This window comes from Gadus chalcogrammus, chromosome 15 (genome assembly GCF_026213295.1).
Source record: "Gadus chalcogrammus isolate NIFS_2021 chromosome 15, NIFS_Gcha_1.0, whole genome shotgun sequence".
Taxonomy (NCBI): Eukaryota; Metazoa; Chordata; class Actinopteri; order Gadiformes; family Gadidae; genus Gadus; species Gadus chalcogrammus.
The window spans coordinates 14,563,925-14,586,424 of NC_079426.1; the positions used below are offsets into that span (position 1 = coordinate 14,563,925).

The following is a 22,500-nucleotide window of genomic DNA, read 5'->3' on the forward strand; positions in this document are numbered from 1 at the left end:
GACACTCCCACTTGTGATGTCACTAGAGGATGGATTCAGAAATGGCCCGTTATGGCTAATCAACACCACACATGTTGGTCAACTAGAGGTCCTTTAAAGGGTGGAGTGCTCTGTAGTCCTGGGTCTGTTTCGCTGACAAAGAGGGGGCGAGGGGAAACATTTTGTATTGAAATTGAAATATTGCACTCAAGATGTCGGGCACGCATCAGCCTTCGGGGGTTGTGACAGCGAGTTAATCGGATGAGTGGAGGTGCTCAAATCTCCTGGTTCAATACGGCACAGATTTCAGGCCAAAGGTCGGCGGGACGGGCCAGATTGCTTTATTCGGCTGACAGGCCAATATACCTCCGTCACGTAGCTGACGGAGGGCTGTGTCCGGGGGTGGGGCTGGAGGATGGAGGGCTGGTGTTGCTGTGAGTGGTGGAGGGCTGGTGGCAGTGGCGGGGTGGAAATGGATGTGGAGGTTTTGGGGGGGGGGGGGGGGGGTTCGAAAGAGAAGAGGGTGATTTTGAGCAGAGGAGAAATTGATTTGTCTCCTGCTGTCTGGATGCGTCTGGCCGTCTGACGGCCGGCATTACAGTCAATCACTGTAACGGTGCGACTGGACCGTCGCATCGCCCCTCCGTTCCCCCCCACCTGTCTGCCTACAGCCTGAGCGGAAGAGCACCCACACACACATTATCTTATTCCCCCTGGCGAGAGGTGACCAGTTATCCTCCTCCTCGACAAGATCCAGATGGCAGGGGTGGGGAAAGGGGTGAGAATGGGGTGTCTGAGGATATGCCTGGGAGAAGAGCCTTGGTACTTGGGGGGAAGGAGGGACGGGAACTTAGAGAGTAATGCTTGAGGCCTTTCACGTTCAGCTGAATAGGTAGAGATGAATCGCCATAAAGTCGTCTAATAATATTCATATATGGCAACAACACAATCACTACACAATTATTCACTTGCATGCCAAATTATTGTCAACGATCCAGTTGAAAATATTCAGAAAGATCCGGTTTAATGGCTTCAAGGAAAACGATTCAGACCGATAAGTACCCTGCTGTACCACATATTTGACCTCCCTCCAGGCAGTGCACATCCCTGGGCACCAACACAGCCACACAACAACACAAAGGTCCTTCCTTCAATGCTATTAAACTGGCCCACACCCAATCAGAAACAGCCCCAGATGTTCCCTGGTGAATGGTTGCGTCGGACAAAGCTCATACACACACACACACACACACACACACACACACACACACACACACACACACACACACACACACACACACACACACACACACACACACACACACACTATGTAGTATAATTTTACTAGCATCCAAGTGTACGTGCTCCGTGTGTAAGTGCCAAACATCTGTTTCAATGAGATTGACATTAGAAAGCACATGCTGCCAAATGTGGTTTGGCAGGAGTGAACTTAATAAGAGGGGAAATAAGCCCCACGACACAGCCCCCTCAGCTAGCTTGCGCTCGCTACCTCTGTGAAAGATGCCCGTCTGTTTAGGGCATAATAATGATGAATAACCTTGGCTTGTAAACACTTGCTGAATGCATAAGTGAATTAGAAGCGATCCCATCGCACACGCCTGAAAATGAAACGAACGAAACAAAACAACAACGGCTGCTGTCTCATTTGTAACAGCATTCCAAAGGTGTCGTCGTTCGGCTCCGTGTAAATCTCCTATTTTTCCACGAACACACACACACACACACACACACAGACGCACCTCACATGCTAACCGGAGGAGCAAGCGGGGGTGGGGAGGGCGCCGATAAGCCAAGGTGCTTCTGATAAGCATCGGCAGCGTGCGTTCACGTCGTGCATGACTTTAATTAAAAAAGCTCATGCATATTGACATTCAATGATATATCTATATATATATATATATATATACCCCTGGACAGATGCTAGTCAACGGCTCCCTCCCTCATGCCACTGCCGTTGCTAAGCAGCACCCTCCACCTTCAATATCACCTCTGAGGCACGTGAGACAATCCAGGAGTGAATGAGACTTCATTCAGGAATTAAAGCTGATTAATACGAAGGCATCCCCCTCCCCCCCAGACAATCCCCCCCCCCCTCCCCCCACCCCAGACCCCCCCCCCCGTGCCCCCGTCTGCATCCATCCCACTCCTTTTCACAGCACTCCAGACACTGTTTGCTCAAAGAAATGGAGCCAAGAGCGGGCTAAACAAGGAATTGTCTGACATTAACGTCAACATAGCGTGAGGCCCAGACCGAGGTAACGAGGCCAGAGAATGTCTCTGCGGATAAACATTCCTAATAAGTCACCCGAGCGCAGGGCTCGTCACGGGCCTCGTTCAACACGCAAAAAATGAGCCCCCAACAGCAACACAGAAATTATGGGAATAAATAAATTGTCAATAAGCGCACTTCGGCAAACGTCTTGCTTTTGACACTTTAATTACACAGAGAAAATAGAAAAGAGCCAAAATGTAGATAATGCAAAACATATTCTGCTCCTGTTGTGCTGCAATTTGTGAAGGAAAACTAATTTACCGATCCCAGTGTTTTAGATTCAATACATGTTGATCCAAATGATCCAAGCTTCAAAAGGAATGGCAAGTGGGAGGTCAAACACTGATAATACTTTGATCATACCATAGCAAAAGCTTGTTCAGAGCTTGTTCTCACCCTGCCCTCTATCGAAAAAGTGTAGATTCACGCTGTGAGCAGTCCTTGACCTCAGAAAATAGAAACAGAGCAAGCTGTGCTAAATACTGAGTCGTTAAATGGGATACTGGTATGCACACACACACACACACACACACACACACACACACACACCACACACACACACACACACACACACACACACACACACACACACACACACACACACACACACGGGCAGACCTATTATCTACCATCTGCCATGCTGGATCAGGCTGGTGGTGATGTTAGTTTCCGTGTGTGTGTGTGTGTGTGTGTGTGTTGTGTGTGTGTGTGTGTGTGTGTGTGTGTGTGTGTGTGTGTGCGTGTGTGTGGTTGTGTGTGTGTGTGTGTGTGTGTGTGTGACGTGTATATGTGTGTGTGTCGGAGTCTGCGAGTGTATGTGTTTGTATGTGTCTGACTCTGTGAGTGTGTGTGTGGTCGTTAGGACGGTGGTGCTTACCTAAGGAGGGGCTGGCGGGCGAGCGGGGGGGGGGCTCCGTCCTGGCTCTGGGGGGGCTTCTTGGTCACCTGCGTGTAAATGTTCCTGGCCGTCACCCCCAGCCACAGCATGGTGGAGAGGGTGGAGTAGTGGAGTGCCACGCCCACCTGGGGACACACAGGAGACACAGGTGACCATGTGATCTCCAGCCAATCAAACACTCGCGGCCGGGATGGGTTGTTGCACCCCAGGGATAAACTCATCATCCAGATTATTTTCAGTGTTGATTTATCAATCCTTTTTTGGATTGATTAATTATTGAGTCTATAAAAAAACAAAAAAGGTAATGCCTACCATAGACATGAACATAGAGCAGCCAACATAGATTCAAAATGTAGTTATATCACAGAAAGTGTACACAAAATATTAGAATTTCAAATAACACTAATATTATCATTTGTTGGATCCAGAGAGAAGAGGGAGAATGTGTGAGACAATAAGTGCAAGGTACAGCCCGTCAGAACGATGTGGGTTGTCTGGCCCGTTTTAAGGTCCCTTAAGGGCCTCAGGGTGTGTGACGCCCTTTCACACGTTTATTTATCAGGGTCAAGGGGGCCACCAGATCTCATCTCTAATGCATTCGTGGTGAGGCCCTCTGAGACTGTGGACCACAGTAGCTCTCGGGAGCACTGCCTGTGTATTCCTCGTATTGTTGGTGTGTTGTCTCGCCATCTGTGCTGCGGAGACAGTTCCACCACGCATCCCACTTGATCAAGCTCGTTGCGGCTGGGCGAGGAGCAGCTCACCAAATGTTCCGCCGCCGCTAACGCAATCAATGTCACTCCAAGGACGCGAAACTACCTGTATTTATTTTATTATTTATTGTTTGATGCCTCGGGCTACGTTTTTTTTTACTCATCCCACACACTTCCCTAAAATGCACTAAAATAGGAGAAAGACAGTTTTCAAAATAAAATAAGAAAGTTGCCAGTGAAGTATATCAAGGGGAAGTGGGTTTCTCTGGGATAAGAGCAAAGCTCTGTTGTTGCAGCGGAGGGAAGAGAGCCTATGTTATCTGTCAGTTGGAGGACATGACGTGCGGTGACGAATACCAAATTACAATAGGAATGGCAGTTACGTCGACGCCTCGGCAGTACAGCATGTACCGGTATACACTTGAACCCCACATAAAACAGGCCTCTTTTTTCTGCCTTGGCCCTTTAACATTCATGACTTGTGTTTCCCTGAGGTAGACTGACAACGAGGGGGTCGTTTTTTACAGACTTTAGTCAGGTGGTTAGACTCAAACTGCGTGAATATTTGCCAAAAGCTGAACGGTGTAAGGGAATAGGATTTGAAATCGTTCATAGATTTACAATGCGCCAACATAATTTTTATTCGGAGCAATCAGCACAGATAAATCTTACAGGCACCGAATACAATAATTCTCCCTGGTCTGCCTGTGCGGAAAGAGTCCAGATGTGTCTCCTTTAATGGTTAGAGACAGGGAGAAGGGAGAGTAAGAGAGAGAGAGAGAGAGAGAGAGAGAGAGAGAGAGAGAGAGAGAGAGAGAAGAGAGAGAGAGACACACACACAGACAGGCAGACAGACATACCGACACAGATAGAGAGAAGAGAGAGAGAGAGAGAGAGAGAGAGAGAGAGAGAGAGAGACACACACACAGACAGGCAGACAGACATACCGAGAGAGAGAGGCTCAGGTGAGTCAATCACCGATTTGCGGTCCACATTATGTCCCTCCTAAAAACTGAAAATGACTAAATGACCAAACATGCCCACAGGGAAAGGATGATACGGGCATTTCCTCAATGGAAGGGTAGTCGTATCCCGCGCTAGCCAGCGTTTATTGGTTTATTATACTTTTGTAGATGAGAAGACTCTTTGGAAGGAGGATTTCAACGTGTACCTAGCCAAACCAGCTAGTACTTCACCTTCTAAACGTTATGATTGGAGGCTCATAGTCCTGGGATGGGGCCAGCGTGAGCGATGTTGTTGGCCAGCATGCTGGGAGCGGTGTTTGTATAATATGTGCAAGATACATAAGGCGCATTAATCTTTCTCTGACCTCTAGGGGGCAGACTGTACACTCGACCGGTTGCTCGTTTCCCTTCTTAATTTGCTTCTTTCGCTGAGCAATCTTATTATTACTCCATGTTTGCTACTGAGGGCTTAATACACTTGTGTAATGGTTCTTGACAATGTATCTTTTTAATGCACAATAAAACTCCCAATGAGTTTTTGAAAATCTGTTCAATATTGATTGTGAATTTCGCCAGAAAACAAATGAGTTCCCTTGAGGAATAAATCACATCTAAGAGACTGCCTCCTAGATAAGCTAAAGCACTCTGTCCTGCTTCTTATCAACTGGACTTGCTATTAAGCAGTGAAGGCTAAATGAGTCATCAACAATTTCAAGGTATGAAATATACGAATATTGTGCTCATTTATTTTCTCAGTATCATCCGAGTCCGCCTTCTTCACTGTTCACCGTCACTGATGACTCAAACCACAATGGATAACTGGACTTATGCCTAAGGAGTACATCTTGCCCATTCAGTGGAACATTAACAATCCCCTTCCCCTGTAGCAGGTTCCAGTTGCTCCGCAGCCGTTGTCCCTTCAGTATTGAAGCACCAGTAAGCAATGGGTCGCGGCAGCGCTTCAAAGCTACCGGTGTTTAAAGCCTGAAAGATTTCAATGTACTCAAATGTACACATTTTTACCGCAATGCTTACTAGCTATGGTTTCGTAGCCCAGAACCAAAGTAAGGAGGAGCAACGTCATGGACTATAGTGTGATCGCAAGCAGGGAAAACATTGTTGCTTGTGATTGTTGTGCGAATGTGTGCTGCCTGATAGTCAGCAGAATAGGTTACGCTGACCCTGACAGTGAATTAGTGTGTAAAGACGGAAGGATGGTTACTGGATGGATTGGTGGATTGAGGGAGAAAGCTATTTTGAACCCTCTTGTCCTCAGATCATAACCCCTTAGTGGCTGAGAAGGCCACGGCTCCTCTTGTACCGCAACAGAAAAACCGAGGAGCTAGCATACTATTAGACTTCTGCAAATGAGTCATATTTATCGATTTTCTGGGTAATTAAACAGATGCATTATTTCCACTTGTCAGAAGTAATTCATAAAGTGATGCCTACATCGCAATGGAATTGAGATTCTAATAATGTGTTTAATTGGAGTACAGAAATTACACACATCATTATTATGCACATTTTATACCAATCAATAAGAATGTCAAGTGGAACAGTGGAATGAATTTAATGACTGAATCAGCCGGATATTTTATTAGCCTAATTGCTCATTAGGTTGTCCCAAAGCCATGTCCACAAGGCCATGCAGGCATGCACATGTAGAGTTCGCTTGGAGGAAAGCAGCCTTGTCACTACACTATGCAGCTGTTGCTATAACATGACAACATATCCGATCATCGAAATTGATATAGATGTATGGCAAATTATTAACGTTTTTCATGCTTTCGTCAATGACAAGCTATCACAAGTCCTACAGCACCAATCTCTGTGTTTAATGCTGAGGAATATTCATTTACATCATCATATTCATATCTGTAGAGAGGTTCCATTTGCTAAATAATATGTATAAAATGTCAATGTTCATATGCTCATCAATGCATCTGATTCTATTGATCTCTTAAAAAGCTGATCTCTATTGGCACCTTGCCTTGCGCTGCTCTCCCCCCCACCACCCAGTTACGTGATGGATCCTGGCCCAGACTAATGGTCGGAATGGAGTCAATGGGCTGAAACGTAAATTACAGCAGGTACACCTTTACTCTCTCGCCTGGCATTTTCCTAACGTGTGATGTCACGGTGGCACACTAACAGCCGTGCCCGAACCGAAGGCCTCCCTCAGGTACCGCAACCCTGCGGGCCGCCGCTTAAGAAGCGAGGTCACCTTCACTGCCTCCATGTTTCACAAAAAAAAAAAAATGAACCGCATCTCAGGTTAATTAATGACTGTGTCGTTTCTTCTGCACAGCCGATTGTGTATTCGTGGTCGCCGGGAGAAGGTCAAACAACGGAAACACAAAGGCTGCGGGTGTGAGGGGGGGTGTGATCATTTATTACCCCTGACAGCCTTACATGCCGCCTCGCCAAGGAGGGGCCCCCGACGACACACGACAGGAGGCGACAAGATCGACGGGGATGGATAGAGGAGCACAGAGACAGAGATGGAGTGAGTAATGTTAGAGAGGAGGAGTAGGCCGTACACGAAAATGGTTATAGATTGACGTGAGAAAACATAGGAGGACGCGTCTGGAACAAGGGACGGAGAGAGAGGTCGAGGTTAGGGGGGGGGATGAGGATGAGTGGGTTTGAAGGGGGAAATGTGAGGCAGATGAGAACGACACGGAGCCGTGGCGGCCGGATGACTGCGAGGACAATGAGGGAGATCAGGAAGGAGCTGGGATGTGGTGGCTTAACCAGCTGCGAGATCTGCTAAAGCTGTGGCTTCAGATCCCCTCGAAGCCTCCTCTCGGGCAGATCCCTGCATGTGCGCACTGTGAGTGTCGGCGCGTGTTCGTTATTATGCGCACATCTGCGCGTGATGCACTCGAATCCATATGTGTGGATTATCACACGTTTCCTCCAGCGGCTCTGTAATTATCCCAAATTGTGTCTGGTGGGGCTTGCCTGGTCCCCTGTGGATGAGCAGGCAATCTGGCTGGTGCCCGATTCGGCTGAGAGTTATCACTGTAAGGACTGATTGGGAAGAGGAGGACGGCACCAAACATGCTAAAGTCTCCCCCGGGGACAAAATGAGATAAAGAGCTGTATTTTAAATATAATAGAATACAGAGCCTTTATTGTGTTCAGAATACGAGCAAATTAGGAGTTGTACACCTGATCAGTGCATAGAAAGAACCAGGTAAATAGAAGACACAGGGAAACCAAGCCATACAATCAAAAAAAACAGCCTGTAGACACATCAACATCCACAGTCGGCAATACAGGCCCGAAAAAATTAAGTAAACATGATGAATGAAGTAGCAATTGCACTAGAACAAAGGTATCATTGCACCAGTATGAATGTTGTTGCGCTAGAATAAATATATAATCACACAAGATCCTGTTGGTTTGCCCTAAGAAACAGTCTACATCTTCATATTGCACACGAGGGCTACTCACTGCTTCTTGACATTAAAGGTGCATATGGCCCAGGAAAAAAACGGTTCTCATGTCATGTGGCAGAGGGCAACGGGTGAAAAGAGTCCTTAAAGGGCTACGCAGAGATATCTGTAAATTGGCGTTTTCCCATTGTAATCAGATGAGTTGTTTAATACGGAATTGGGTTAGCATTTGCTTTGGGTGAGCCGCTTCCATCTCCCTCCAGAGTTACACTAGTCTATCTCCTGGTCATGTGAGGGAAATATTACTTGAATTACTTTCCAAAGACTTCAAATGTGTTCAGAATAGTCTCATATTCACAACAACCGTCAGTTAGCCTACGAAAACACAGATCATTAAGCGCTGTGATTCAGAGGCTACTTTTGATGCACTTCTGCCACAACAATATCATCATCTGCCTCCGGCTGGTTAGTCTACGCGGGGTAACCTGTCAGCGGGGCGTCACAGGTAGCCTAATGATCAGAGCGCCGAAAATATTGCAGTATTATGGCTGTGTTTCACAACTTACTACAAACAGGCCACTGCGCATGCTCAAGGACTGAGAAACTGTTCTTCTATTCAAAAGCAAAATCCATGGCTGATTGACAACTTAACATAGACAAAAGGTGTTTCTCACCACTAGGAATGCAAAGAGCCAACTTTTTTTTCTTGGGGAGAACGTACTTGCTACTCGTACTTGGAAGCATGTGCTTGCAAGGTCATGATCACACAGAACGCTATTGACAGTCTGAGACGATGCGTTTCTTGCCGGTATTGCGCAATACCCCTTGGGATTTTCCCCCAAAACAATGGAAGCTCAGCTGATTGCTCCTCAACTGTAGACCAACAATTTAATTTATATTTATAATAAAAACAATAACGACTTGTAGTGCCTCTGTTGTTAAATTTATTACATTTGTTATACAGTTGTTGGCCTGCTTTTCCTCCAGCGTTTGCTCCGTTAGCTGCAGTGGTATGTGGGTGTGAGGGGTCTGTGGGGCGAGGGGTCTGTGAGCGCTAGTGGCCGGCTGGCTAGCTAGCTCTCAACTCCGAATTTTTTTTCTCTTCATAAATTTCCGTAAAACTGCTAACATTCAAAACAATTGATTCCTGCCATCAACAATGGGTAGAAGTCATTTAGTGAAGAAATAGCATGCGTAAATTGAAATGATATTCCCCCATTGTACTAGTCTGTTACTTGTCGGCCCTTGCTTGAATGCCGAAATAAATACCGGGATATCTGTGCTGCCAAGTTACCAACCGATCCTTGGTGAAATGGCGAGTGTCGAGAGCACTTGCAGGAATTGAGACTGTTCTTGGCGAAATGCAAGCTGAAGTTTAGACAAGAACGCGAACGGAGAATGGCCAAATATCATCAATTACCCTGGGGTCTTAGCAAACGGCCAAATCCTTTAAGAAGGTTTTTGGCTATGCAGAGGCAGCAAGAGCTGGAGAGATCTTCCAGGGACTTGATGGGAGTGTTGATCCCTCTGGAGAGCTCTGTTGTCTGACGCTGAGCAGACAGTGTACTCCCTGAGATACAGTCCGCCCAGCACACTCTCGCTTTAAGCCGTAGATGGCCCTCAAACAGCTCTTCCTCCAGCATCGGGCTTTTGCAGAGCAATCTGAGGGAGTGTAGCTCGCAGCTGGGCCTTCTTAAACAACCGGCAGTGGTGTTTGTCAGTCCAAGAGAGCCCCCAGAGTGGCTCCCGGGAATTAGAAGGTGGGGACACCTTCCACTCAGATCCTCTGACGTAGAGCGTGGCTGGGTCCAGCAGTTCTTTCCTGGAGTTCATCATCATTTCCATTGTTTCCGTGGGTGTTCAGCGTCAGGTTGTTGGCTAAGCCCACAGGGTCCCTCTCTGGACCTTCTCTCTATAGGCCGAACTTGTCCTCCCCTGACCATAGTTGTAAAATCTGTGAATTTGATGATAGTGTCGTGGGGTCGGTTGGGAGTGCAGCCATAGGCGTATCCAAAGGATGAGTCCATAGAGGAATGGATTCAGGCCCGTGCTAGAGCCAATGTGGGATCATGAGGGGGTAGGTCGAGTGGGGGCTCATTCAAAAATCATTGGTTGGCAGTTGGTGAGGAGTCCGTTATCGAGGCAGGGAGGTGGGAACAGGGAGGTCTAAGTCTGACTCTACAGACCAGTATGTCTGGAGTGATACTATTGAATGCTGAGCTATAGTCCTCTGAGGAGCATCCATACATAGCTCCCCTGGTGGTCTAAGTGCTAAATAAGCAAAGGAGCCCGCGGGGGAAGTGCAGAGCGAAAGGAGTGGAGAATGGCCAGCTAGAGCCCCCGGATGGGCCCTGTGCCAGTGGTTGGGGCAATGTATTGTTAAGTCATCGCTTTTAAACATTCTGCACTTGTATTCTCCTGCAATCAGATAGTAGCCGCACATCCTGATTCGGTGCGATGAGGGAGTCGTTCATGTATAATTCCATCAATCATTAAAACGGCGAGGGCTAATTACCCAGGCTGATCCAGTCTGTCTCTGGCCCACGATGGGGCCAATAACAAACAAAAAACGTCATCATATTGCCCAGAGCTTATACGGTATATCCATACGCCAGGCGAGGTTGGCGGTGTGTGGAATGAGAGGCGTCCAGGATGGATAAATGAGTGACTCTACCTCTTACACCAGCCCGGGCCACGAGAAGTGCTCGGTAGCCAATCAGGTGCTCCGCTGTTGGGCTACAGGATGGGAACCAGTGCACGGCGAGACACAGAGGACGGCTAAAAGTGCTTGTGACAGGAACGGCCGAGGCGGCAAAACATTACCGCCCTGACCCATCATCGCCACCTTCCCTCCCAGAATGCACTGCAGGCGTACAAAAGCGAGGTAGTGGAGGGAGGATGATGAAGAGGGATTGTGCAAATTACAGAATGAAAGAAGGGATGGGAGCGAAGGGCTCAGTCTGGGATTTGGGCATCAATCTCTGGCCTGCCACATACAGTACAATGGAGTCATGTCGTGTCTGAGTGTACATAGGAGAGCACCCGTGTTTCCTGTCTGGGGCCTGGGGCAGCGGTCCCCAAACGGCTCCAACTATCAATCTCCCGGAAACCCAACCCGGGCCGCGGACATGGTTCGCTCTGTTCCTTTATTACAGCTCTTATCTCGCATCATTACTCTCTCTGCTCTCCGTCCTGCGTCCGTTCTTCTGCTCTCTCTGACGACATGAATTATTTCGTCAACATTGATGCCACTATTCTTTTGATGCACGCAACGAGGGGTTGCCATAATGCTAAATATCGCAACGGGTTCCTTTCATGGGTCTCAGCTATTAGTCCATGGTCCAGTTAGCACTGGTCTATATATATGTATGTATATATATATATATATATATATATATATATATATATACATATATCCAGCCAGTGGGCAGGAGAGCATATATGTCCAATCTAGCATAGCCTCGTAAATTTCCCCTGCCTCTCTTTCTCACTCATTCCCTTACTCCCTCGCTTGCATGTCGCCCTGGGCATGACAGAGAGAGAGAGAGAGAGAGAGAGAGAGAGAGAGAGAGAGAGAGAGAGAGAGAGAGAGAGAGAGAGAGCGAGAGAGAGGAGAGACACACAGACAGGCAGACAGACATACCGACACAGATAGAGAGAGAGAGAGAGAGAGAGAGAGAGAGAGAGAGAGAGAGAGAGAGAGAGAGAGAGAGAGAGAGAGAGAGAGACAGACATCGAAAGAGAGAGAGGAAGCTACCTTTGTAGAGCAACAACACCCCTGACAGTTCTGCACACGACCAAGCACAGCCTGGGTAACAATGAACTTATCTTACCAAGCACTTAATTTTAGGTAAATTAATTGAATATTTGGTCCACAGAGCTTTATTTTCCTCCTATTCGGCAGTTCCTTCAGTCTTTGTTATTTTAGGGATTACTTTAAGAAAATTCCTACGCCAATTAAATATGCAAAGATGATAGCACTTTATGAGCAGCCTCTGCATCTGGAAGGACTACAGACTGTGACACATTACAATGTTTGTGTCCTTGAGATAAAAGCTCAGTGACCAACGCTATCACCATTACCAGCCATCCTCGCTGGCTGTTCCTAGAAATGTACCATAGTGTTTGTCCATTTTGAGCAGGGATATCAATGAGCTTAATAAGGGAGGCTACTAAAGCTGCAGCTACTAAAGCATTAACTGGATAGACAAAAAGTGTGCGGCAGAGGCAATAAGACAAGATTACAACCCGGTTTCTCCCACAAAAGGATGACCCTGGCCAATTATATGCACATTGTCTATATCCCTGTGTGTGGCTATGGCAACCCTCTCCCAATCAAGACACCAGATGCATCTCTGTTGGAAAAAGCCACGACCACAAGGGTATATTCTATCAATATTTTAAATGTCTTACCAGGAGCAACAAGCACGTATTTCCAAGCGTCGAAGGGGAAAACAAAGAGTAAAAAATGGGCCAGGGTATCAAAAAAAAATTACATTAGTAGCATAGTCTTGCTGTGGGCTTGCGGGCATCTACAGTAAAACAGACATTCATGATCAATATTCTGAAGGAAAAGGGGAAAAAAAACACTACATCAGGACAAATGAAAAGGGAATGCACTTACTGCTTGACAGATGATAGGGTATTTGATTCGATTGATGCCACCGGCAAACACAGCGAAGGTCAGAGCCGTGTGGAAGCAGAAGTTGAGAAGCACGTGCCATCCTTTCCGACTGATGCGGATCGCGCTGCCAAGGAGACAAGCAGAAGACATCAGAACAAAGGAATAGGTAAAAAGCCAAAGAAAATGTTCCCTTTTCCAATCTGTTTTATCGTGGCGTTTCACCTCAAGGAAACTGTTCCACGCAACACAGCCAAAGTCGTACTTTATCTCCTCACTCAGAAGAATAGGATGATAGCCTGGTCGTTAACCTGCCTTTCTTTGAAACAAATAGCTTTTATTACCTAGTCCTGAATGAGGACTAATTGAACATTATTTATCATGCAGAGGTTTTGGAAATAAATCAGAGACCATTTTGGCATTTACTTATTTCAAAGCTGCAGATTTGGCTGAAAATATATCTTCGACTTTTCTTTCTAAAAAAATAATTGCTTTAATAATGGCTTGCCACAACAACAAAAAAAAAGTACAACAAACTGCAGAAAGTTGCTGAGCAGCATTTGGACGCCTTTGGAGAAGGCGAAAAAAACAAGAATCTAATAATAAACCTAAAATGTTCTTAGCACCATTGTTTCTACCATGTGAGAGAGAGTGCGCAGTGATTCATGGCCAAACACAATGAGAAAATATTGGGACAAGCTCAGCGAGGAAATAATAACAGACGACTGGTTTCAGTCGACTGGGTTGATTGAAACATCCACGAGTCCCACCGAACACCAATCCTCAGTCTGTTAAATACGGCATCAGTCAGCCTGCTACTTCACCCTGGGCATGCCACCAAGGTCCCATTACCTCATTCCATGCAAGCCCACCAAAACAAATAAAAAAGAGAGTGAGAGAAAATGTAGGTCAGGGGACAGTAACAGTAACAGTCTCCTACAGTCGGTTACGCGTCAGCTCCAGTTCGCCTCATTAATTCATTTACAGGCACCCTGTCACCGTTTGGAGATTAAACATATAATAATGTGTGCAGGAGGTTCCTGGCTTCCCAAAATGGAGGACAGAAGCCCCTGGCCGGACGTGAGCTAACTGCAGATGAGGCAGTAGAAGACACACAGTAGCAACAGTAGCAGCAGCAGCAGCAGCAGCAGCAGCAGTAGCTTCACAGCATCACAGCATCACAGCAGCAGCAGCAGCATCGGCTATAGCAGCAGCAGTGGAATCAGCTATAGCATCAACAGCAGCAGCAGCAGCAGCAGCAGCAGCAGCAGCAGCAGCAGCAGCAGCAGCAGCAGCAGCAGCAGCAGCAGCAGTTGAATCAGCTATAGCAGCAGCAGCAGCAGCAGCAGCACTAGCGCTACACCTGGCTGTAAGCGTGTCTGGACACCAGGGGCTGGGGCACAGCTAAGCGGTCTGTGCTGTTTGTTTCCCGCCCGCTCTGCCTCTGTCCAGGTGCTGAACTCCAGTGTTCCTGGGAGGGGGGAAGCTATAAATCAACCCCCATTCCCCCCGGCCCTGTCTCCGTTCCCCCTCCAAACACGCTACACCCCCCCCTACTTTTTTTCCTGGAAGCATGTTTTCCTGGGCTCTGCTTCGGGGGCTACACTGGGTCAACTACATTAACCTGGCAGCCCTCCACGTTTCTCCACCTCCTGCAGGCTGTAAGGAATAAAACATCCCACCGACCACAGCCCTTCCCCCATACACTGTTACCCCCCCCCCCCCCCACCCCCTCCATCCCGACCGCCTCCCCAACCCGACTCTGGCCGATGCAATCTACAGAATAGGACAGCGCATTATGACACATTATACGAGGGTAGTTTCAACCGAACCCTCTGATTGGTCGGCAGCACTCTGCTATTACACTGATAAAACTTACCATAAACCAGGGCTAGCCTTGCCCTGACATAATGTTGAACTGGCTCCTGTGTTCATCCTTGGGGTAACCAGGCATCTATCGAGTCATGAATGTCATTATTGTAACCATCCAGTTTGGTGATGATTTTTTCGTGTTTATTAAAAATCAAAAAATGTATTCACCCAATATCTACTCAAAACCGTTTCTAAATGTATTCACAGTTCTATTAGCTGTTGTTATGGGGATGGGACCAAGAGGATTGTGATTTATAGCAATAATTCCCGGGCCTAAAATGTGACTGGACTGTTTGATGAATACTTATCCGCTGAACAAAGCAGCGCAGTCTCCCATCTATTCATTTGTTGAGAACAGCCTCCGGTGTGTCTCGGCCCTTTGCCTTGCTCCATTCTTTGGAGCTCATCTGTTTGGTAAAACGGACAGCCTATCAGTCCCTGTCCTCCTCCTGTCTGCTTCACCTCCTCTTCTCCTTCATTCTACATCCCTGCCAGAGGAGGGGGGGGGGGGAGGGATGGTTATAACCTTTATTTATCTGGGGGTGGGATTCTTTTTCCTTTTTGCTGAACTCACATGAATTCACAGCACGTATTAAAAGTCTCCCCGCCGCAACACGAGCGAGGGGTAGGAGTGCGGTCTCTCACCGCGTTGGCCTGGTGATGCTGGTTGCGGCATTTTAGTTTAAGCATCTCTGTGCAGAAGGTGTCGAGTCAGGAGAAACTCTCCGTGTGGATGCGCGTCGTAAAATATTACGAGGAACCGCGTTTTCATCCATGGGCTACAGTTGAAAGTAAGTGTGGCCTGTCAATATCGTCCAAATGGCCCAAAAGTGTGCCTTTCTTAACCAGGTAAATAAAAACCATCCATATTTGACTATCAGCCCAGAAAGATGCCCTAATGTACATGGTAATTAATCAGGAGATTACAGAATGGGTTCACTGTAAATCAATTTGGATAAACGTGTCGGCTAAATAGAATTTTTTTAAATGATGATGAAGTACGACAGTCAACTGCATCGACGCGTGCAGACAGAGAAAAAGCTAGAAAAAATAAGGACAAAAACAAAGAGCTACAAAGACAAATCCCACACGAAGTTGTGCGGTTTCTGTTTATATACGTGTGAGTAGGCATGTGTGCTCAAGTGTGTGTGTGTGTGTGTGTGTGAGTGTTTATGTCCCAGCCTCCCAAGTTGTTGTTGGCTTACTTCACTTCACTTGACTTAACTATAGCCTACAACCACTTTTAACACCCACCCCCTTTGCATTCTCCACACTTGCCCCCCTCCCCCCTTCTTATGCGATTTGGAGGCTGTCCGTCAACGGGAGTGCTACCACGGCAGCAAAGCGTCTCTAAACATTGGAGCGGTGAGGGTAGCCCTCAGGGATTGCAGAAGGAGGCTGTATTTATGAGAGACCCTTACTCCAAATCATTTCCACGTGTTTAGCCATTAAAAATATACAATCTTTAGTGCCAGCCTTTTGACCTACGTACACACACAGTGTTCGTCGTTGCGGTGTGGTTTTTCGGTAGGCGTGCAGAATGGATCTATCTCTTGTGCTGTGAGCCCGGTGGGGCTGGGCGATGCAGCAGACACACAGAGAGACGAGGTGCAGTGTGGATCCCAGACAAGCTGCGATGGCTCGTCTGACTGCAGACAGCCGCACCCCGCCTGTGTCCCGGATGACACAGACGCTGGTGATTGCACCGCGCTACATGGTTTATGCAAAACATAAAAAAAAAAAAAGATGACTCAGGATGACAAAGTTGACTCAATACATTTTCCGCATAGTCATTGCGTCATTTTACTAACATAAAAAAGAAGGATTCTGTTGAAAGGGACTGAGGACAACATGCGGTAAGGCACGATCAACCATATGCTCATACACCTCATGCCATTTTAATGGCATGAGGCTGAATAAAGAGTTGGCTGAATAAAGAGTTGTGCGGACCAGCAAAAGGCATGGTACATGTACACCACTCAGCTCACTCTCCGTCTGCCAAGGTCAATATCAAACAAAGACCCTTCAGGAGATTCCGGTTGATCTATGCATTAGTCTGATCAACCACTTCCGAACACAATAAGGGGATCAAAAAGGATAGGATAAACGCATTAAAATAATCTAATTGCATTTAGGAATCAGACAACCACTGTTTGTGATACAAAAACGGTCTATCAATCTCCTCGATCCTATCTCCTACTCTCTCTCTTACACAGACTATTCAGACACCCTACACACACACACACACACACACACACACACACACACACACACACACACACACACACACACACACACACACACACACACATTACAGTCAAGATTTCTGGAACCTGAGTTAGGAGGATTGCAGTGTTTGACAGCGGAAAAAGGTCTGACTCACACACTCCTATGAGGAGCTGTTGCAGCAGGTACACATTAAAAAAAAGCTACCACAATCAAACAACCGAAAGATGGTAGATTAGTCTGCATGAGAATCGAGATTATTTGTCCGAGCTGCATTCATTGATTTCTGGCCACTAGGGGGCCAACAGAGGCCCTTTGTATCCATCTTTGGAACACACAGACAAGGAAGCCACACCAGACTTTACTTATTTTCTCTCCGTATGTTGCTCGCAGTATGGAGGCTGAATGATTTCTCAATGACTAGTAGCCTTGAAAGGTAGAGTATTTACTACCTGACCTGAACTTCTGAAATATATGGGATCAGAATGTTTGTAAAAAAAAATCGGATCCTCACATGTTGCTGGTATTACAGGGCTGTGTAAGTAGCACCACATGGCCCAAAGACAGCCTTTGATTTGAAATGTTCGTAAGAGGATTTCCATAAGCTAGGTTGGTGCTGTGTGTTAGTTCAAGTCACTTCTCCAAAGTAGCTGTCCAAACACCAAAGCCTCCTCCGGTGGAAAGTTAATACGGGGATGTGGCAAGACAGCCATGGTGGGCGGCGCCCGTGCAGCAGAGCGCGGGAGGCCTGTGTGGGAGGGAAGGGAGGTTGCGGGTCAGGGCAGGCAGGAGGAGGAGCAGGGGCTTACCTGTGGTGTACAATGTAGGTGATGATGGAGGCGAAGAGGCAGAGCAACATGACCGCCGTGCAGGCATACACGACCGGGTGCAGAAACTCCCCAGGGTACGGGGGGAACGACAGCACCTTCTTCAGATCCTGCACCGGCGAGATGGGTGGGGGGAGAGAGAGAGAGAGAGAGAGAGAGAGAGAGAATACATTAATGTGTAAACATAAATGTACACACAAAGAGTACTGCTTTAACAGGCAAGAGAAATAATCATTAGTCAAGGTTTATCTCTCGGTGGCGGCTGTAGAAATCCTCAGGAGAAGAGCAATATTCCCAAAGAGAATTATTATTTCTCCCTCTTAACATTAAATGTGGTGTTGCATTCTGGGTATTAGGCAGACAATTCTAAAGATTTGGAGACTTGGTGGAAAGAAGCACATTATTAATGTCTTAAAATGCCAACATTAAAGCCATCAAGAAACAAATTCATTTTTGCATTGCTGGAATGAAAACCCATTAGCATCATATCCATATCAAAATGTACAGCTGCACATTTGAATGGACTCGGAACAATGGCTTGGTATAAACGTATAGTGTACATGCAACAACTGGATTAGTGTGAGTCTAATTTACCATTATATTATAATAATCTGTCGCACTGGCAAAGTGAATCATGAATAATTCTCTGTCTACACAGTCAACATCAACTGGTGTGATTTATACTCCGGCGAGGATCCTAGCGTGAAATGCAGTACATCCAGCGAAGACTTGAAATGCGTTTGTATAAGCCTGGAAGCAAACGTCACGAAGAAAAAAAGAAATCCCTTAAGTGTTCTAGAATGCGCTTGGGTCGGGGAAGGGGGGGATTTAAAGATTGACTGTCCTCTTCACGCTTCATCTGGAGTTAAGAAATAAAGCGCACCTTATCTTCACAACCCCACAACCCCTCTGTCCCCCTCCCCTTCCCAAAGCCCTGTGAGGCCTGGACGTCTGAATCTCGGGACTGGATCCACATCTACAGCTGTCTAACTCCATCACACACCCAGTGCTCGGCCAAGCGGAAACCTTCACTCCATTTCTTCATTTTCTTTGCTCATGTGTTCACCCCCTCGGCGGTGGGAGGGGGGCCGACAGGGGCCAGGGGGGGTCACGACCTCGTCGGCTCGTTGGGTAGGAGCATCATTAAGACACACAAGGCCGGGCTAAGAGGGAGAACGAAGGGAGGGAGGGCGGGACGGAGGGAGGGAGTGAGGGGAGTGGAACAAAGGGGGAGATGTAGGAGCAGGGTATACGCGAGCGACTGAACCCACGGCCCGACGGAGAGCAAGCCCGCGCAACGAGGAGGAACCAACATTCACGCAGGCAGCCCTCCCGAGGCTGCTGCATCGACTCACGAGAGACGGGTGACTGGGTAAAGGTACATGCATTCTCCGTGTCTGTGGAGGATACACAGAGAAGCATGTAAGCTTTGATGGTATGATAAGAACTCTGGCAGCTGATTGGAGGACATTTGATGTCGGGATGTCAGCGGTTTGGTTCGCTGATTCCCAAAGAAAACGAGAAAACGAGAAACACAGCAGCGAGTAGCAGGGCTTCAGAAACTTTTTCTCCCCGTTGAACTTATTCCCCTTAATCAGTAGACTCAAAGTCATTTCTGCAGACATTTGAATGGGGAAATAGGCGATGCAGTTGCGGAATCCTAATTCGTATTTTCTATCTGCAATGCCTGCCTCCTAATAAATGCTTCGTAATGCATTCATCCAGTGTCAGGTTTGTGCTGGTTGGCTGCATTAGCATAGAGTTGAATCGAGGCAACTTAATGCAAATTCTCTCCATCAGTGACCCACAGCCTTACTCAACGGGCCAAGTCCTTTGATAGTCAGCCGTTTCTGCCTCAGGTCCATCTGCAATGAGCGGAAGCCATTGGAAATGCTTCTGGAATGCGCCTGTGAGGAATCGTTGGCCCCTGGATTCAGCGGCAAAGTGTTCCTTCACAGATAACCTCACCACACCATATAACCTACCAATAGATCTACAACATGGTGGCAGTTATCAGATCCCATTATCTGTGACAGTTGTGTAAACTAACATCCTACATCATACATCAGATCACTCAAATTCACCAACGTCGGCCTTTTGTAAAAAACGTATCCTTAAAGGAATATCCATAAAGAACCATGAATGACACAATTTGCGCCTTAATATAAATGATGCAATGAACAGGGCTCCACTGTGTTTTGTGACTTGTTTCTGTGCATTCTCAAGCCACATCTGTTGTTGTTCTGAGGTAGATCCCTGGGTTTAGCAGCATGAAGCACAGTCACTCCTACTACTTTCTTGAATACTCTTTCTACACAAAAACCTGCCTTGAAAGCAGTCTGGGGACTGCATATTTGGACAGAGCTGGATGTTCGCTAATGCATCGCTTCCACAATGCATTTTGTAAACAATAGTGGAGTTGAAGACGCAAGAGGAATTATAAAATAAAAAAGAGAAGTTGACTAAAATGTTTGGTGCAAGAAAGAAGGTGGAAGGAAAAAGAACAAAGATAATTTAAGGCAATAACGGTGAAATACAAAGGTGAAAAAAAGGACAGAAGAAGGAAGAGGAGGAACAAACAAACCCTGACGAAAGGGCCATTTACTGAAAACAGGAATAGAGAACATTAAAGCACAAACAACTATTTTTATCCTTAATATGCATGCATTAACTGTAAACAACCTGGAGTAATTTGGTTCATGGTCATATCACTCTCTGGGCTCTGGGATTGAAGGACGATGAAAATTAACTTAATTACCGCCTAATAATTTGATGCAGCTGAGAAATAATAAAACACACTTTGCCCTGAAGCCTCAATAAAAAGTCATGGTGAAACAAGACATTGCCAACAAGTAAGCAGGCAGATTAATTGACTTGTAACAGCAGACCCCGCAATATGATGTTCCCCAAAAAGAATCACACACAAGCTTTCAATTAACTGAATGAAAAAATACTTTATAGGTTGATAATTGATGAAGCCACAGGTTGTAACCAGGCTGCACTTGGAGTAGGAGTACCAGTGTCTCTGAAACTAATTGTAGGTAACAGAGGTCGCAGTTAATGTGTTTTGAGCCTGAGAGGGCAAACCATGGAGTCAGAGGTCTTCCCAGGGCCGCCCCATCACCCCTGAGGAGGTGAGGAGAAGGCGGTATGTGCAATAAATAATGAGTCAGCCAAGACCATTCCCACCATTACCTCACTGAAAAGGACCATTGATCGTTTTAGGTTGGATACCAAGTGCTTTAACATTTCATGGATTAAAGATTTTAAAGCCAAGAGAGCAGGCAGGTTTTCCTACTTTAACAGCAGGGGACAGCTTTTCAACACATCTTGCTACTCAAGTGGACATTAACACATGAGCCATGCAGTTTAACCGGCAAGGCTAGAGATTCACCAATCTCCCTCAATGTATAAACCCCATGCCCTCAGCAGACAAGCACGGAATCACAGTTAAATGAACAGATAAACAGGGAGGCTAAAATGTGGCCATCAGCCAACACACCACACAGGCGGTAGCACGACACGGAAGGAAGCCTATTAAGGCTAGAGACGGTGAGAACAAAAAAACAATCTGTGGCACCACTAAGATTAACAGCGAGGGGACTCTTTGTGTCCGTCATCCACCTCCCTTAGCACAGCAAATGACTAGTTCTGCCCTTCACTCATCATGATGGCTACACTGTTCCTTTCAGTGCCTTGCCGTCGAGTAAAAATTCAATACCACACTACTTTACTTGGTAATAGAATAACTATTTTTAATATGAGCAAGAAACAACATAGTTAACAACAGACTTTGATTGAAAAGTCATTGTTTGAGGAGCCAATATTAAATTAACTGGTAATCGTGTCACAGTCTACAGACAGACACACTGCAACATTGAACCATGAATACTGAAACCATTAAGGGCAATAACTGCAGCCATTTGGGACATGATTAGGATGATGTTAAGTGTTTGGGAGGGAGGTGTACTGTGACTCGCAGCACACTTCCCTCCTCTACCATCACCTCTGCTAACAGGACTTGCCGCCTGGTTCAGAATCCTGTTAAGGCCATGTAGAACTATTGTCCCTCAACATGAAAAACAACTTGAATGCAAATGAAATACAAGCCTGTAAATTCAACTGGAAATAATGGCATGGCCGATCGACAAGGGCACTGGCTCATTCTACATTTAATCACCAATCGCTCACCAATTTGTACCACAGAGATAAGGAGAACATGGGTGTCAAAGAGCCAGTACACCACGCATCCTAACATCCCAGTTCCGATTACCAATTCTGCCTCGGCAGCACGCTGCTAACAGAGCATTTTCTGGCACCTATTTCAGGCAGCCACCGCCTAAAGGCAACAGGCAAACAGACTCCCTATAAGCCTGACTCGGTAACAAGGAGCAGTATAAGGTAAATGAGTAACGGTGTGCGAGTGCTGAGACGTATTTAACAGCTGCCCAGCGGGGCCTGCAGCAGAGAGCTGTGTGTGTGCCGACGGCCGTCTCCCTGGTAGAGGCGCCGCACCGTAGCATGAATCTGAAATAGGAGGTCGTCACGGGCGAAGACTGCGCGCCATCAGCAGAAAATAGAAAATACAATAAAATACAAGCCATCCTGGTGACATGGACAGGGAACTCTGGGGAAGTAGTAGAAGAAGAAGAAGGAGAAGAAGGGTTTGGAACTGGGCTGATCCTTTTCTTGTGCTTGTGTG

General features: G+C 46.6%; 2 protein-coding genes across 2 annotated transcripts in view; both read right to left on the reverse strand.

The window, feature by feature from the left end:
- LOC130404203 (adhesion G protein-coupled receptor A3-like) overlaps positions 1–22,500 on the reverse strand; it is a 233,700-nt gene that overhangs the window by 136,784 nt on the left and 74,416 nt on the right.
- Positions 12,785–22,500, reverse strand: part of LOC130404202 (adhesion G protein-coupled receptor A1-like) — a 22,707-nt gene continuing 12,991 nt past the window's right edge. Inside the window, exons 2-3 of the mRNA XM_056608846.1 lie at positions 17,781–17,908; positions 12,785–13,000 (exon numbers count right to left, since the gene is read on the reverse strand). Coding sequence (XP_056464821.1) covers positions 12,847–13,000; positions 17,781–17,908 — 282 coding nt within the window. The 3' untranslated portion in view covers positions 12,785–12,846. The remainder of the gene's footprint in view (positions 13,001–17,780; positions 17,909–22,500) is intronic.